We start from the raw sequence: 16833 nt of genomic DNA on the forward strand, positions 1-16833 counted from the left end.
CAAAATCAATCACAACCTTCCTTGTTTTTTATATAAATCTTGTGTTTGAATTTCATAAATTATTATTTCATTGTATTTACTTATACTAAAGATATTGTCTAGAAACCAAATGTCTGCGACAGTGTGATACCAATATACGACCACAAAATATTTGTAGTCATATAAATATATAATATGCAATATAGTTGCTCTAGCGCAAAGGCAGTGTATTGTATTTAGCTTTTCTGCATACCTTTAAACATTCTTTCATGTAATCTAGTGCATCTCAATTCTCAAATATTGAATCGAATACACAACTCTGTTCAAGTGACTAGATAAGTCAGAATCACACAAATAGCCGTCTCAAAAAGCTGTAAATCTGCAATTTCAAAAACATGTGGACTCAAAAATGCATGGATAGTAGTATCCAACTCTCAAGACCAATACCATTTGATGAAAAATTTCCCTTATCAAGGAAGAGTCATCAGCATTGTTGAAAGAAACACAAACTTGACCTGCAACTCATCATGGTAGCCTCGGATATAAAAAAATCAGGGCAAACCTGAAGCTTATAAAAAGTCTTTTTACTGTGTTTTTCAAGAATTATTTTAATAAATATCGAAACCAGTAATTTCTTCAATAATCAGCAGACCAGAAAGAAACTTGAACTAGATATGTAACACATCATGGTCAACTCAGTCACATATCAAAAATCAGCCCAATGTCTGAAAGCATTTACAAAACCAGGTGCTCCACAGAGCGCAGCTCTATACGACCACAGAAGTCGAACCCTGAACAGTTGGAACCAGTATCATATGGACACAACATTCAAGTTTGATACAGCTCTGAATTTGGATTGTGATCAAATTTGACATAATACCAGTTTCTGACACAAAACAAAATGTCAAGATCTTACAAATTTATTGTGCAATATTGTGCAATTAAAGATTTCTTCTTTTAACTTTTCATTTGAGATATAGAAATTGAAAACAACTATCCCCACCTTTTTTTGGCAATTAGTCCAAAATCTGACATTTCTTTATACATAATATACAAGAAGTATTAGGGAGGTAAATCCAAACATACCCAACATATATAGTTAAATGTTTTAAAATTACCTCCCATTACACTGCTTTTAAATTGTTGCAATTGTCCATTGACCAGAAATACCTAGTTTTCCCCCTTTTTTTACCCCTAAATCTGAATCATTTAGAGCCATTACCTCTAAAGGTCAATACTTACCACCCCTTCCTGGTATGGACACTTGTGGTTTAATTTCAGAGGGATTTATACACTTAGACACAAGTTGTTGTCTGTTACAAGAAAAATACTTCTTTTTGGCCCCTTTTAGTCCTTGATTCCTACACTGTTTGCCCAATAACCCCTTATAATAAATCCCAACCTTATACTTATTAAACATTGCGGTAAAATTTTAGATCAATTGAAATACCAATACACAACTTTTTGTCCTGTAAATAGATAAATGCTGTTTTTGGCCCCCTTATTCCTAAACTTTTGGGACCATAACCCCCAAAACCAATCCCAAGCTTCCTTTTGTGGTTATATGCATTGTGTTAAATTTTTTTATTGATTTCTTTTTACTTATTCAAAAGTTATTATCTCGAAAAATATCTAAATTACTATTTTTTTTAGAAGGCATAATTTCAGAATGGCCTTTTAGAATATAATCCATAATTTAATTTTCAAAGCATAATGTCAATTTTTTTATATCCCTAGTTGGCTTGTACATTTTTGTAAGTTTACAAATACAAAGAAGCCCAATTCATTCAAAATGCTTCATTATCATGATGTCTTGCAGTATACTTGCAAGATGGGTTATTTAAGTCAATGATGAATATTCTTCTACAGTAGTCCTTTGTTAATCAATGTACATGATGTCTTATTGTAATTTTGCTTAGTTTCTTTTGTTACCTATTCTGACATCGAACTAGGTCTTTTTTTACATGGTGTTTTTACTATGCATAGTGCTGTTTGTTTCTCATACATTGGCTAGTGATATAGGGGGAGGGGGAGATCTCACAAAATATGTTTAACCCTGCCCCAAGCCAGGAGCCTCTGGTCTTTGTTAGTCTTGTAGTTTATTATGACATCCATTAGCACTGAACAAGTACACATTTTGTTAAGGAGCCAGCTGAAGCCAGACACTGGGTGTGGGTTTTTCTGGCTGTGTTGAAGACCCATCTACTCTTTGATCAGGTTGTCCCTTTGTGTGTCATATTCCCAACTTCAATGTACTATAAATGTAAATAAATAACTTTCTCATGACAACATGTTTATTGGTATAAAATGAACATTTGCTAATGTACATATAAAATAATGACCATGAATGAATGAAGATGACTGAATGTAAAAATTCTTTCTTTTAGACATTTTGTTGGTGTCAGAGTATCTAAATCATGATTGAACAAGTCATTTCTATTCAGATCTGATGCAACAAACCAAAACTATTCTGAACAAAGATGTTGTTTTGTTAAAAGATATTTAAGTCTTTTTAATTAAGACTCCACGATTTGAATTTGAAATTACCAGCCTATCGAGAGAGAACAAGTCTGACAGATAACATAGTAAATACACAATACTGCATCTTTGCAATCCTGTTTTTACAATACAAAATATTCTGATTTCACATAGAACACCACTATATTTTTTTATTTGCTGGTAGCCATTGGATTCCTGAGAACCAAGATAACGGAATCTCCTCGTAAGAACATTTTTGAGATATATCTGTCTTTGTTCACGGGCTTGGATTTCTTCTTTCCTTTTCCTGTTTTAGGGGTCTCTGTCCACATTTCCTTAACATTTTCCAATACCATATTGCAATGTCTGAAATGATAATAGACATCAGATGTAAATTGAGGCAGATGTTACATGAGGCCAAACTTAAAAATATTTTGGTTTGCCCAAACCCTACCCAAAGGTTGAGACAGTGGGTAGGTAGGTAGGCATTTTCTTTTTTTTTTCAAAAAAGAAATTGAAGTATCAGATGTTTATTAGTCTTCATGCCTATTTGATTAAAAAAAACTTCTTCAAATCAGGACAATAAAAGAATTTCAGTAGGCAGCTTTTTTCTGGGTAAGTAACGTTTGAGCAAACAAACCTATTATTTATTATGGCCTGATGTGCTTCTAAAGCTTATTGATATTGGTATTTGGGTTCAGATGTTAGATGATGCGCTTCAAAGCTTATTGATATTGGTATTTGGGTTAAGATGTAAATTAAGGCAGATGTTACATGATGCGCTTCTAAAGCTTATTGATATTAGTATTTGGGTTCAGATTTCAATTGAAGCAGATGTTACATGATGAGCTTCTAAAGCTTATTGATATTGGTATTTGGGTTCAGATGTAAATTAAGGCAGATGTTACATGATGAGCTTCTAAAGCTTATTGATATTGGTATTTGGTTTCAGATGTAAATTGAGGCAGATGTTACATGATGAGCTTCTAAAGCTTATTGATATTGGTATTTGGGTTAAGATGTAAATTGAGGCAGATGTTACATGATGAGCTTCTAAAGCTTATTGATATTGGTATTTGGGTTCAGATGTCAATTGAGGCAGATGTTACATGATGCACTTCTAAAGCTTATTGATATTGGTATTTGGGTTCAGATGTAAATTGAAGCAGATGTTACATGATGAGCTTCTAAAGCTTATTGATATTGGTATTTAAGGTTAAGATGTAAATTGAGGCAGATGTTACATGATGCACTTCTAAAGCTTATTGATATTGGTATTTGGGTTCAGATGTTAATTGAAGCAGATGTTACATGATGAGCTTCTAAAGCTTATTGATATTGGTATTTGGGTTCAGATGTAAATTGAGGCAGATGTTACATGATGCACTTCTAAAGCTTATTGATATTGGTATTTGGGTTAAGATGTAAATTGAGGCAGATGTTACATGATGAGCTTCTAAAGCTTATTGATATTGGTATTTGGGTTCAGATGTCAATTGAGGCAGATGTTACATGATGCACTTCTAAAGCTTATTGATATTGGTATTTGGGTTAAGATGTAAATTGAGGCAGATGTTACATGATGAGCTTCTAAAGCTTATTGATATTGGTATTTGGGTTCAGATGTTAATTGAAGCAGATGTTACATGATGCACTTCTAAAGCTTATTGATATTGTTATTTGGGTTCAGATGTAAATTGAGGCAGATGTTACATGATGCACTTCTAAAGCTTATTGATATTGGTATTTGGGTTCAGATGTAAATTGAAGCAGATGTTACATGATGAGCTTCTAAAGCTTATTGATATTGGTATTTGGGTTCAGATGTAAATCGAGGCAGATGTTACATGATGAGCTTCTAAAGCTTATTGATATTGGTATTTGGGTTCAGATGTTAATTCAAGCAGATGTTACATGATGCACTTCTAAAGCTTATTGATATTGGTATTTGGGTTCAGATGTAAATTGAGGCAGATGTTACATGATGCACTTCTAAAGCTTATTGATATTGGTATTTGGGTTCAGATGTAAATTGAAGCAGATGTTACATGATGCGCTTCTAAAGCTTATTGATATTGGTATTTGGGTTCAGATGTCAATTGAGGCGGATGTTACATGATGCACTTCTAAAGCTTATTGATATTGGTATTTGGTTAAGATGTAAATTGAGGCAGATGTTACATGATGCGCTTCTAAAGCTTATTGATATTGGTATTTGGGTTAAGATGTCAATTGAAGCAGATGTTTCATGATGAGCTTCTAAAGCTTATTGATATTGGTATTTGGGTTCAGATGTTAATTGAGGCAGATGTTACATGATGTGCTTCTAAAGCTTATTGATATTGGTATTTGGTTAAGATGTAAATTGAGGCAGATGTTACATGATGCGCTTCTAAAGCTTATTGATATTGGTATTTGGGTTCAGATGTAAATTGAGGCAGATGTTACATGATGCGCTTCTAAAGCTTATTGATATTGGTATTTGGGTTCAGATGTCAATTGAGGCAGATGTTACATGATGCGCTTCTAAAGCTTATTGATATTGGTATTTGGGTTCAGATGTCAATTGAGGCAGATGTTACATGATGCACTTCTAAAGCTTATTGATATTGGTATTTGGGTTCAGATGTAAATTGAAGCAGATGTTACATGATGAGCTTCTAAAGCTTATTGATATTGGTATTTGGGTTCAGATGTAAATCGAGGCAGATGTTACATGATGAGCTTTTAAAGCTTATTGATATTGGTATTTGGGTTCAGATGTTAATTGAAGCAGATGTTACATGATGCACTTCTAAAGCTTATTGATATTGGTATTTGGGTTCAGATGTAAATTGAGGCAGATGTTACATGATGCACTTCTAAAGCTTATTGATATTGGTATTTGGGTTCAGATGTAAATTGAAGCAGATGTTACATGATGCGCTTCTAAAGCTTATTGATATTGGTATTTGGGTTCAGATGTCAATTGAGGCGGATGTTACATGATGCACTTCTAAAGCTTATTGATATTGGTATTTGGTTAAGATGTAAATTAAGGCAGATGTTACATGATGTGCTTCTAAAGCTTATTGATATTGGTATTTGGGTTCAGATGTTAATTGAAGCAGATGTTACATGATGAGCTTCTAAAGCTTATTGATATTGGTATTTGGGTTCAGATGTTAATTGAAGCAGATGTTACATGATGATCTTCTAAAGCTTATTGATATTGGTATTTGGTTTCAGATGTAAATTGAGGCAGATGTTACATGATGAGCTTCTAAAGCTTATTGATATTGGTATTTGGGTTCAGATGTAAATTGAAGCAGATGTTACATGATGAGCTTCTAAAGCTTATTGATATTGGTATTTGGGTTCAGATGTTAATTGAAGCAGATGTTACATGATGCACTTCTAAAGCTTATTGATATTGGTATTTGGGTTCAGATGTAAATCGAGGCAGATGTTACATGATGCGCTTCTAAAGCTTATTGATATTGGTATTTGGGTTCAGATGTAAATTGAAGCAGATGTTACATGATGAGCTTCTAAAGCTTATTGATATTGGTATTTGGGTTCAGATGTAAATCGAGGCAGATGTTACATGATGTGCTTCTAAAGCTTATTGATATTGGTATTTGGGTTCAGATGTTAATTGAAGCAGATGTTACATGATGAGCTTCTAAAGCTTATTGATATTGGTATTTGGGTTCAGATGTAAATTGAGGCAGATGTTACATGATGAGCTTCTAAAGCTTATTGATATTGGTATTTGGGTTCAGATGTCAATTGAAGCAGATGTTACATGATGAGCTTCTAAAGCTTATTGATATTGGTATTTGGGTTCAGATGTCAATTGAGGCAGATGTTACATGATGCACTTCTAAAGCTTACTGATATTGGTATTTGGTTTCAGATGTAAATTAAGGCAGATGTTACATGATGCGCTTCTAAAGCTTATTGATATTCGTATTTGGGTTCTGCATGTTTTTTTTAACTTGCCCTTAGACATTTTGGTTTAAAAAATATACACAAATTTTCATAAAATTTAATGCTCCTTTAGAGTATTTGTTTTTTTTTTGAAAAAAAGAATATCCATGAGAGATATTTAAAGATGTTAAAGATAACATGACTAATTCATATCTATAGTTATGCTTATATAATTATAAAAATGGTCAGATATCATTTATTGTTTGTGATGGTTCTGATTAGTTTACAAATGCATCATGATATATGAATACAAAGTTCAGTCTTGCTGATAAACCCACCCACCTATCAAATGCTTTCACTCTGGCCAACAATTTCTTGTTGTTTCTGCAGTTGATAAGGACTTGTGTGTTGTTCTTTACTGACTGAGTCAAGACAGACAGGGGACCAGTATTAAACTCTTCTTGTTCCCTACTGGACAACTCTTCTGGAGTCATCTCACTTTTGGGTTTTTGTAATAATGCACTGAAAAATAAAATAAAACATCAATTAACTATAAAAAAATCATGATCATACAATATTTGATCTGTGTTTTGTGGTAATAAGCTTTGTGTATAAGTTTAAGTATAAGCTTTTGGTTAAGGCAAACTAAACATGCTAATGTAATTAGAGAAAGGAAACCGTCTTTGAGAAGTGTCAATAGACAAGGGTATTAAAACTAAATGCCCCTTTGCTACAGAGGGGGCATCAATATATAGAATCTATAAATAAAGGATCAATGGTTACTATTATGACGATTATAGCAAATACATAATTCACTACTTTGTTTTGAATTAATAATGCATGTGTTCATACAAATAGTATTCTTCAAGTACAAAATGTATCCACTATAATATCTGAAATCATGTACAATTGTACCCATTTGAACATGTAACAGACTTCTAACAGTTGCAAAGAATGAGTAAATTTACCATGTTCCATTTGTAATGGGTTACAAATGTAAAAAGTGGGGATATTTAGCACTAATTTCTTGACAAAGTATGTAAATTGCATTACACATAATAAAATAATCGATGCATTATCTGAGACCAATCACATTTCTTGACGAATATGTTAACAGTGAGCTCCCAGTATTGACTTTTCAAGCCATGTACATCACAGGAATACATGTCAGTGTGCCCCCTTTTAATTTCACATTCTTTATGTTAGCACTATTTTTTTTATTGGTTTTGTGTTTAATAACTTGTAATGAGTTTTGGTAAGTGTATTGTTATTTTCTTGCATGCATAACACTCACCGGACATTTGAAGAACTCTATAAACATGGGTTACCCTAATTTAGAACAGTGTATTCCTATAACTATATATAAATTGGGCACAAACGTGTAGGGTGGAAAAGTATATTGCCTATTGGGTGCAAACAGACCCGATACCATGAATCCCAAATTTGATCATGTGTCAACTGTGAATAGAAGTTATTTACATAGTTAGTTACTTGTCCTTATGTATATAGTTGTTCCACTGGCAATCATTTACACATCTCATACATTTATAAACTGAAAGTGAAACAAGGAAGGTCCTTCTCAAGTTCTGTTCACTAGTATGTTTATAACGCCAAATTTCGGTGGTATTTATTGGATTTCTATAACAACTTTCTTAAATTCTCGACAATATTATCCACTTTTATGCTTCAACATATTGGTGTTAGGAAGTATGATGAGGGATGAAGATCTTTAAAATAGTGAACCGTGCAAAAAATATTTGTAAACAAACACTTGTGGGGGTCAATACAACACCAAAATTCATGTAATTATGGACGAGAATAATGAAAATTGAGATACAAACATAAGCAAATATGCATGATTAAGTTATTAAGAATATAAAACTGTGCTTACGACATGATGATGAATTGATGCAAATAGATTATTTGCAGTTACAAAATATTTGGCTTGTGCCGCCGCTTTAACCGGAAGTTGATAGTATAACGGTACTGGTTCCCGATATGTGATTGCATGTACTGGTTAAAATACCCCAAAGAAACCAGATATAATTTTGGATAATTCTTAAAATCATCTTTGTGTTTTCTTGATAACAGTATTTATCATGATAAGAAAGATCAAACATAACACTGATCAACTGACCGGCGAACGAAGAAAGATACGACACGTCAGTAAATTCACACAGCACAAACAAGACAAGTAAGCTAAATTACCTTTAAAGATTTGTGTTTTTGTGAAATTCACAATTGATGGAAATGATGGCAAGAGTTAGAATGCTCAAGTGGCAGTGGCACTGTTGTTTGTAATGTTAGAGTTTTGAGTGAGCTTGTTTACACTTGCAGTCTCAAATTGAAAACATAATTTTTTACTTTATTACAAAATGCAAAATGCTGAGTACTGGAACTTAAAAAACTACAGTCCAGAAGAACAAGCTAAAGACTGGTATTCCTGATCCCAAAATCCCAGGTTTAAAAACACAAAATCATAAAATCCTAGGCTTAAAAATACGAAATTTTTTATCCAGAGGTCCGGACATTCATAAAAAAGAATTCCCAGATCCTAATAGAATCAATCCTGAAATCCCGTGCTTAAAAACACCTGGAGTCCCGATATAGGTCCTACCCCCCTCATCAAACCTGACGAATTTTTGGTCAAAAGCAAAACCAAAAGGAAAATCAAACCGACACGGTTTGTGGACTATGAGAGCACAAACATAGTTAATAACTCAGTAAAAACCAACTCATAGGCAATGAAACTAATATGAGGCAGGCATAAGCTGTGAATACACCTTATCGCTATTATAATCCCGGCTGACCCGGCATTAAAAGTCTCGTGCAAACAAAACCAGAAAAGGAAGTAGATTTCTGTGCAAATGCAGGGAAAACTGGAACAGGAAGTAGATCTGTAAAAAAAGTTAATGTCTGTCCGATTTTGAGTTCATTATTACATGTACAACAAATGTAGTAAAAATGAAAAATTTCGGGAAATTATCCCGATTTTTTTATTTTTTTTTAATCAAGACTGTGATTCACTGGAACCAACTGGAGGAAGACATAGTGTACACCAAGTCAATTGAGACCTTCAAAATAGCTCTCCAAAACAGTCAATAGGCGCTCTCTCTCCCGTCGAGTAAAAGCCAGTAATGGTACCTTTCGACGTAACGATACAGATACAGACAGATTACAATCACAGAAACAAATTCTTTCACAAACTCAAAGTCAAAATATTTTATAGGCCTTTATTTGTGAAACTAATTTGCTCATTTATTTTTTTACCTCAGTCTGGCTACGCTGCAGGACATTGAAATTATATGAATAGTCTAATTTAGAGTGTTTTTTCATGAACTACAGTTGTAGTAAAAAATGTATGCAGACCAACCAAATGCTGCAGCAATACACTTTTTTTGTTTGCCATACAATGTACAATGTAACTGGACATTTAAAAGCTTAAGGTTCACATAAAATTTTGACAAATAGAAAATATCTGTTCAACAACACAATGGAAAAGTGCAAACAAATTCTGTCTGCTGATGACCCGTATGTAATTAGAGTGGACAATGTCATGTTGAATTGTACACAGAAGAAAAAAAAGTGACAGAATGTTATTTTTTCCTAATCCCCCAATCCCCCACCTGTTTCTTGTTTCATTGAATATGAAAAATTTGGTTGATTATATAGGGAATCACTAAAGCATGACTGGGGAGACCCCCTTACAATGTAAGTCAGTCAACGGGCCATCCCTTAATATAAAAAGTTCTGGATCTGCCACTGTGATTAAATATGATGAACACCAAAAGAAATCTAGAGTACAACATACTGTTTTTGATGATAATTACGTATTCCATAAACAAATGTTTGTACATACAGTACAATGTGTGTTGAGCACAAAATAAAGTTGATAAACTCTACAGCTAGCATGGCTAGTCAAGATAAATGAGAAAAAATTGAACACAATCAACCATCTTCAAACTTCAATTGGGGTCTCAATCTACTGCATCACTAGTATGTGAGCAGTAATTTTTTGAGATTAAGAACATGACAGGTTCTTTGTACTTCAATTTTTATAGACCACTTTCTGTTTCCGAAAAAAACTATGTCCTCCTTTATGACTTCATTTACCAGGTAGAGGGGATTGGTTGTATCCCTGCACTATTTACATTCATCAAGTGTCTTAGTGATTGCCATTGTGCAGGATAAACTAGAAATAATATTTGTTTTGTACATACTTCATCACAACTCCCGCATGACAGCAGTGCAGATTGTCAATTATGAGAATTTGATTTACCAAATAATTTGTGAAAAAACATGAAAAAGGTATTATAGTTTTCCAAACACTTGCTCAACATTGGAACGGGAGTGACGATGCCCCTTAACACACAAAAGATGTTCAATAAAACCAGAGTTTTTGAAGGAAATGCATCAAACTTGAAAGTTGCCTATTGACCAGTTATTCTATCAAATTTCTATTGTTTTCTCAGGGCACTCTGGATACTCCCACTTATATAAACTGGCCATCATGAAATTACCAATAGTGCTTAAATTAGTTGTATAAAACAAAGCATATAACCACCTATTATCACTGAATTCGCCATTTCAGAATCTAATGCATTCTGGGTAATATTTTCAAAAATATACACTGAAACGTCGTGATTGGATGAAAACGTCCATAACAATGGAAATTCGACCAATGTAGTGACGTTCTTTTAGTTTTTGGGGTACGAACAATGAAATTACCCATAGTCCTTTTAAGGCTTTAGATTCTGAAACGGCCAATTACATATGTAGTAAATCAAACCTATAAACATGATAAATGTTCTGTCATGATTGAGCGGTTGTCATTAAGAATTATAAATTACAAATGTATGTTGTTTCAGAATGAGGATAAGCTGGGTTGTAAATGGTCTGTTGGTGCTGTGTATGGTTGTACAAGCTTGGGCTGGAGAGGAAGAAAAAAAGAAGAAATTACAGATTGGTGTGAAGAAGAGGGTAGACAACTGTACAGTCAAATCTAGAAAGGGAGATACACTACACATGCATTATACTGTAAGTGTATAATACACATGTACATCTAAAAAAACAAAAAGTATTACCAATACATACGTCATGAACATGTTTTATATACTGTATAATTAATAGTTATCAAAGGTACCATATAATTTACTACGCGGTCTACATAACTTAAGACTCATCGCTGACGCTCAGATCAAAATAGTTATAAAGCCAAACAAGCAAAAAGCCGAAGAGCTATGAGGACCCAAACTTCAAAAATGGTGCCAAATACAGCTAAGGTAATCTTTGCATGGGATAAGAAAATCCTTATCTTTTTCGAAAAATAAACAATTTCTTTATTATGATCATACATGTAAGGAGAAACTCTACACATATAGGGTTTGCTCACATTGAGTAATTGAAGGCATTTTAAAACAAAATAAACATGTTGAACAGCTTCCTATTTTTCCTGTTTATGGGATGTATCAATCCAGATTATCCATGTATACGTGTATACAATGTCTGACATTATACACTTAAAAAAAAACCATATTTGTCAGTGTTGAATGTATAAAAATCAGTTGAGATTTGAACACAAATTTAAGAAAAATTAACAAGAAAGAAAACTACATTCCAAAAATAGATTAAAATAATTACTAAAAATATGTATGTCACTATGTTGGCAGGATAAAATCTTTAATAAGATTTTTTTTTAAATTTCTTTTTTTAAAGTACAGTGTGTTATAATATTAAACTAATATCATTCCAGTATAAGAGCACTTGATGCATTAAAAATTATTCTTTTACCAAAAGTTTTATTTGTTTCATAATTGCTCTGTATATTTCGCTTTTTTTGTGGTTCTATTAGTTAGCTGTTCATCCATGTGTTATCACGTTATGCATAGAATTAGAAAATGTTTTAATAAATTTCAGGGTAAATTAGAAGATGGTACAGAATTTGACAGCAGTATACCAAGGAAAGAACCATTTGTATTTACATTAGGAGCTGGACAAGTTATCAAAGGATGGGATCAAGGTTTACTGGGGTAAGTTGTTAAAGGATGGGATCAAGGTTTACTGGGGTAAGTTGTTAAAGGGTGGGATCAAGGTTTACTGGGGTAAGTTGTTAAAGGGTGGGATCAAGGTTTACTGGGGTAAGTTGTTAAAGGGTGGGATCAAGGTTTATTGGGGTAAGTTGTTAAAGGTTGGGATCATTCAAGGTTTACTGGGGTAAGTTGTTAAAGGATGGGATCAAGGTTTACTGGGGTAAGTTGTTAAAGGGTGGGATCAAGGTTTATTGGGGTAAGTTGTTAAAGGTTGGGATCATTCAAGGTTTACTGGGGTAAGTTGTTAAAGGGTGGGATCAAGGTTTACTGGGGTAAGTTGTTAAAGGGTGGGATCAAGGTTTACTGGGGTAAGTTGTTAAAGGGTGGGATCAAGGTTTATTGGGGTAAGTTGTTAAAGGTTGGGATCATTCAAGGTTTACTGGGGTAAGTTGTTAAAGGATTTTAATATCAGGAAAGGCTATCATTAAAGTTTTACAGGCATTAGTTGTACAGTATGGGGTTGTTGTATGTATTGGGATAAGGTTATACATGTATAAAGATTTACTGTAAAGCTTGGTATTTTTTTTTTAATAAATGTTGGAATTAAAAGATAATTTGTTGTGTCAGTGTATTAAATAAGAAAAAAATAAAGTGAAAAGTCTGTCATAAATATTAAGAAAAATATCAGCTTTGAAAATTTGCTACTGATGCTTATATCTGTATATCAATAATGAATTAGTTAATGTTTGATTTCTATGCTTTTTTAGCTCACCTGGCCCGAAGGGCCAAGTGAGCTTTTCTCATCACTTTGCGTCCGGCGTCTGTCGTCGTCCGTCGTCGTCGTCGTCGTCCGTCGTCGTCCTGCGTTAACTTTTACAAAAATCTTCTCCTCTGAAACTACTGGGCCAAATTTAACCAAACTTGGCCACAATCATCATTGGGGTATCTAGTTTAAAAATTGTGTCCGGTGACCCCGCCAACTAACCAAGATGGCCGCCATGGCTATAAATAGAACATAGGGGTAAAATGCAGTTTTTGGCTTATAACTCAAAAACCAAAGCATTTAGAGCAAATCTGACATGGGGTAATATTGTTAATCAGGTTAAGATCTATCTGCCCTGAAATTTTCAGATGAATCTGACATTCCGTTGTTAGGTTGCTGTCCCTGAATTGGTAATTTTAAGGAAATTTTGTTGTTTTTGGTTATTATCTTGAATATTATTTCAGATAGAGATAAACTGTAAAAAGCAATAATGTTCAGCAAAGTAAGATCTACAAATAAGTCAACATGACCAAAATGATCAGTTGACCACTTTAGGAGTTATTGCCTTTTATAGTCAATTTTTAACCATTTTTCGTAAATCTTAGTTATCTTTTAGAAAAATCTTCTCCTCTGAAACTACTGGGCCAAATTTAACCAAACTTGGCCACAATCATCATTGGGGTATCTAGTTTAAAAATTGTGTCCGGTGACCCCGCCAACTAACCAAGATGGCCGCCATGGCTATAAATAGAACATAGGGGTAAAATGCAGTTTTTGGCTTATAACTCAAAAACCAAAGCATTTAGAGCAAATCTGACATGGGGTAATATTGTTAATCAGGTTAAGATCTATCTGCCCTGAAATTTTCAGATGAATCTGACATTCCGTTGTTAGGTTGCTGCCCCTGAATTGGTAATTTTAAGGAAATTTTGTTGTTTTTGGTTATTATCTTGAATATTATTTCAGATAGAGATAAACTGTAAAAAGCAATAATGTTCAGCAAAGTAAGATCTACAAATAAGTCAACATGACCAAAATGATCAGTTGACCACTTTAGGAGTTATTGCCCTTTATAGTCAATTTTTAACCATTTTTCGTAAATCTTAGTTATCTTTTAGAAAAATCTTCTCCTCTGAAACTGCTGGGCCAAATTATTTGAAACTTGGCCACAATCATCATTGGGGTATCTAGTTTAAAAATTGTGTCCGGTGACCCCGCCAACTAACCAAGATGACCGCCATGGCTATAAATAGAACATAAGGGTAAAATGCAGTTTTTGGCTTATAACTCAAAAACCAAATAATTTAGAGAAAATCTGACATTGGGTAAAATTGTTAATCAGGTGAAGATCTATCTGCCCTGAAATTTTCAGATGAATTGGACAACCTGTTTTTGGGTTGCGGCCCCTAAATTGGTAATTTTAAGGAAATTTTGCTGTTTTTGGTTATTATATTGAATATTATTATAGATATAGGTAAACTGTAAACAGCAATAATGTTCAGCAAAGTAAGATCTACAAATAAGTCAACATGAACGAAATGGTCAATTGACCCCTGTAGGAGTTATTGACCTTTGTAGTCAATTTTCAATCTGCTTCCTTTGTTTAATATTCACATAGACCAAGGTGAGCGACACAGGCTCTTTAGAGCCTCTAGTTTTCTTTATACATTATATTTATTTTGCAATTGTCAATCAATTTAGTTCGTACAAACAAATTACATCTTGACATACTTTACTATAGATGTGAAAGATAAATGAAGAGTTGTGTCCCTTGAACAAATGTTGAATAGACATGTATCTGGTTTTTGGAATATTATGAATAAGATAGAGATACAATTTTTCACTATCATCTTCTTTTTAGAATGTGTGTTGGAGAAAAAAGGAAATTAGTCATTCCTTCAGATATGGGATATGGTGATAGAGGAGCTCCACCAAAAATTCCAGGTAATTTTATTAGGTGGAGAAAACAACACATAAAGTACAAACATTAAAATTGATAAGTCAATCATGTTTTTAGAGGGGGCAATATAGGGGGTCCGTTAACAGGTTAACAACACCTCAATTTTGGCAAAAACAGTTAACAAAAAATGCAAAAATGATGATAAAAGTTTAACAAACAGGGTTGAAAACAGTTAACAACTTAAATTGATTTCAGATAACAGTTAACAACACCTTGAAAAGGGCCATTACAGGTTAACACAAAAAGGTATTGCCCCCCCCCCCCCCCCCTTTATATGATAACTTTATTTTCCATCTGATGAACACCAATCGCTCAAAGATAGAAAATGTGGACAAATAAATACAATTTAGGTGTCATACCAACATTTCAGACAACTATTTTCTGTCTTTATATTTATTGTCTTTTATAAAATTTGCAATATTATATTTTACAAACTTAATTTTTATTGTTGCATGTAGATATACATAAATCAGTTATATATAATGTATGCTATTTTGTGTCATTTTAGGTGGTGCAACACTTATATTTGAGGTAGAATTGTTGGATATAAAGAGACAAGATGAGCTGTAGTGATATTTCTAGTCAAATGTTGTTTCTTTTTTTCTTTCATTATGTGCGGGAAAATTGATGTATAGTGCTAAACAATTAATTATAATTTCTCTTGGTTTTCTTGATGTTTAAGCTTTATAATGCAGTATAGATATCTTAAAAAACACAATAAATGTATCCCGACTTGTTAAAGGAATAATCAAGGCAATTTCAGCTTAAAAAATTATTGTTGAAAAAGTTTTGTTTCATTGTTATTGGCTTTTATGTTCAGTGGAATGGTTTCATTGGTCTTTATACCAAATATTTATGTATTTTCTATTAATGCTTTATTTGTAAATCTTTTGATAAAAATTTGTATACAATTGTAAATTTTTTAAGGTCATATTTTTAGTATGGAAATGAAAGTCAAAAGTTAGAGAGTTCATTAAAAAAATAAATAAGAATCGGTGTGGAATGGCCTATTTAGTGTGGATGCAGAAATCCATATGAGGAATAATCTGTTTTATTACAAGTGTATGCTTGTGTTCATACATCATGTCATTGAACTTACAAATTTGCCTTCATTTATGAATGAATTTTATACAATTAAAGAGAGACATAAATCAGATGTTTTCATCTCTATTTCTTTTATAACATGTTTGCATTGTATTTTTCCAAGAAAAATAACATTACAAAATAAACAACTTATTCAACATAAAAAGATTCCAAGATAAAATTGAGAATGGAAAGGGGGAATGTGTCTAAGTGACAACAATCAACCAGATGCTCCGCAGGGCGTAGCTTTATACGACCGCAGAGATTGAACCCTGAACAGTTGGGGCAAGTATGGACACAACATTCAAGCTGGATTCAGCTCTAAATTTGGATTGTGATTAAATAGTTGACACAGCATAGGTTTCTGACACAGCATGAATGTATTCAAATGAACTTAAATTTTTTGTTTTCTCTTAGAGCAATTCACTATGCTGTTGAATATTAATCCTCTCAAAAAAATGTTTGAAGAAATTTTCTTTTTATTTAATATGAAATTTCAAATGAGAAAAATTGAACCCAATTTTTTAATCACATCCCCCTTTCCCTTGTTCCAAAACTAATTTCAATTAAAATATTCTAATGGAGTTTGCAACAATTACTACTCATTTAAATACATCATAAAATATTAA

General features: G+C 33.0%; 2 protein-coding genes across 2 annotated transcripts; one reads left to right on the top strand and one right to left on the bottom strand.

Annotated features, from left to right (window-relative positions):
• Positions 1-2255: 2255 nt before the first annotated feature.
• LOC134710132 (small nuclear ribonucleoprotein Sm D2) lies at positions 2256-8372 on the bottom strand. The gene is made up of 3 exons (XM_063570346.1): positions 8261-8372; positions 6712-6891; positions 2256-2823 (listed from the first exon to the last, which is right to left on the bottom strand). Exons 1-3 carry the CDS (start codon positions 8263-8265, stop codon positions 2649-2651), a joined length of 360 nt encoding a protein of 119 aa, XP_063426416.1. The 5' UTR covers positions 8266-8372; the 3' UTR covers positions 2256-2648.
• A 6-nt stretch (positions 8373-8378) lies between these two features.
• Positions 8379-16277, top strand: LOC134710131 (peptidyl-prolyl cis-trans isomerase FKBP2-like). The gene is made up of 5 exons (XM_063570345.1): positions 8379-8563; positions 11238-11406; positions 12286-12398; positions 15023-15105; positions 15630-16277. Exons 1-5 carry the CDS (start codon positions 8469-8471, stop codon positions 15689-15691), a joined length of 522 nt encoding a protein of 173 aa, XP_063426415.1. The 5' UTR covers positions 8379-8468; the 3' UTR covers positions 15692-16277.
• The last annotated feature ends 556 nt before the right edge of the window (positions 16278-16833 follow it).

This window comes from Mytilus trossulus, chromosome 3 (assembly GCF_036588685.1).
Source record: "Mytilus trossulus isolate FHL-02 chromosome 3, PNRI_Mtr1.1.1.hap1, whole genome shotgun sequence".
Classification (NCBI taxonomy): domain Eukaryota; kingdom Metazoa; phylum Mollusca; class Bivalvia; order Mytilida; family Mytilidae; genus Mytilus; species Mytilus trossulus.

What these genes read in the sequence shown, in the direction of transcription:
- LOC134710132 (XM_063570346.1), bottom strand. An exon ending in AGAGTGAAAGCATTTGATAG is followed by an intron (nt 2,824 to 6,711) that starts GTGGGTGGGTTT and finishes TTATCATTTCAG; the next exon opens with ACATTGCAATATGGTATTGG.
- LOC134710131 (XM_063570345.1), top strand. Translation starts at nt 8,469, where the DNA reads ATGATAAGAAAGATCAAACATAACACTGATCAACTGACCGGCGAACGA. An exon ending in CACTACACATGCATTATACT is followed by an intron (nt 11,407 to 12,285) that starts GTAAGTGTATAA and finishes AATAAATTTCAG; the next exon opens with GGTAAATTAGAAGATGGTAC. An exon ending in TGGGATCAAGGTTTACTGGG is followed by an intron (nt 12,399 to 15,022) that starts GTAAGTTGTTAA and finishes TCTTCTTTTTAG; the next exon opens with AATGTGTGTTGGAGAAAAAA.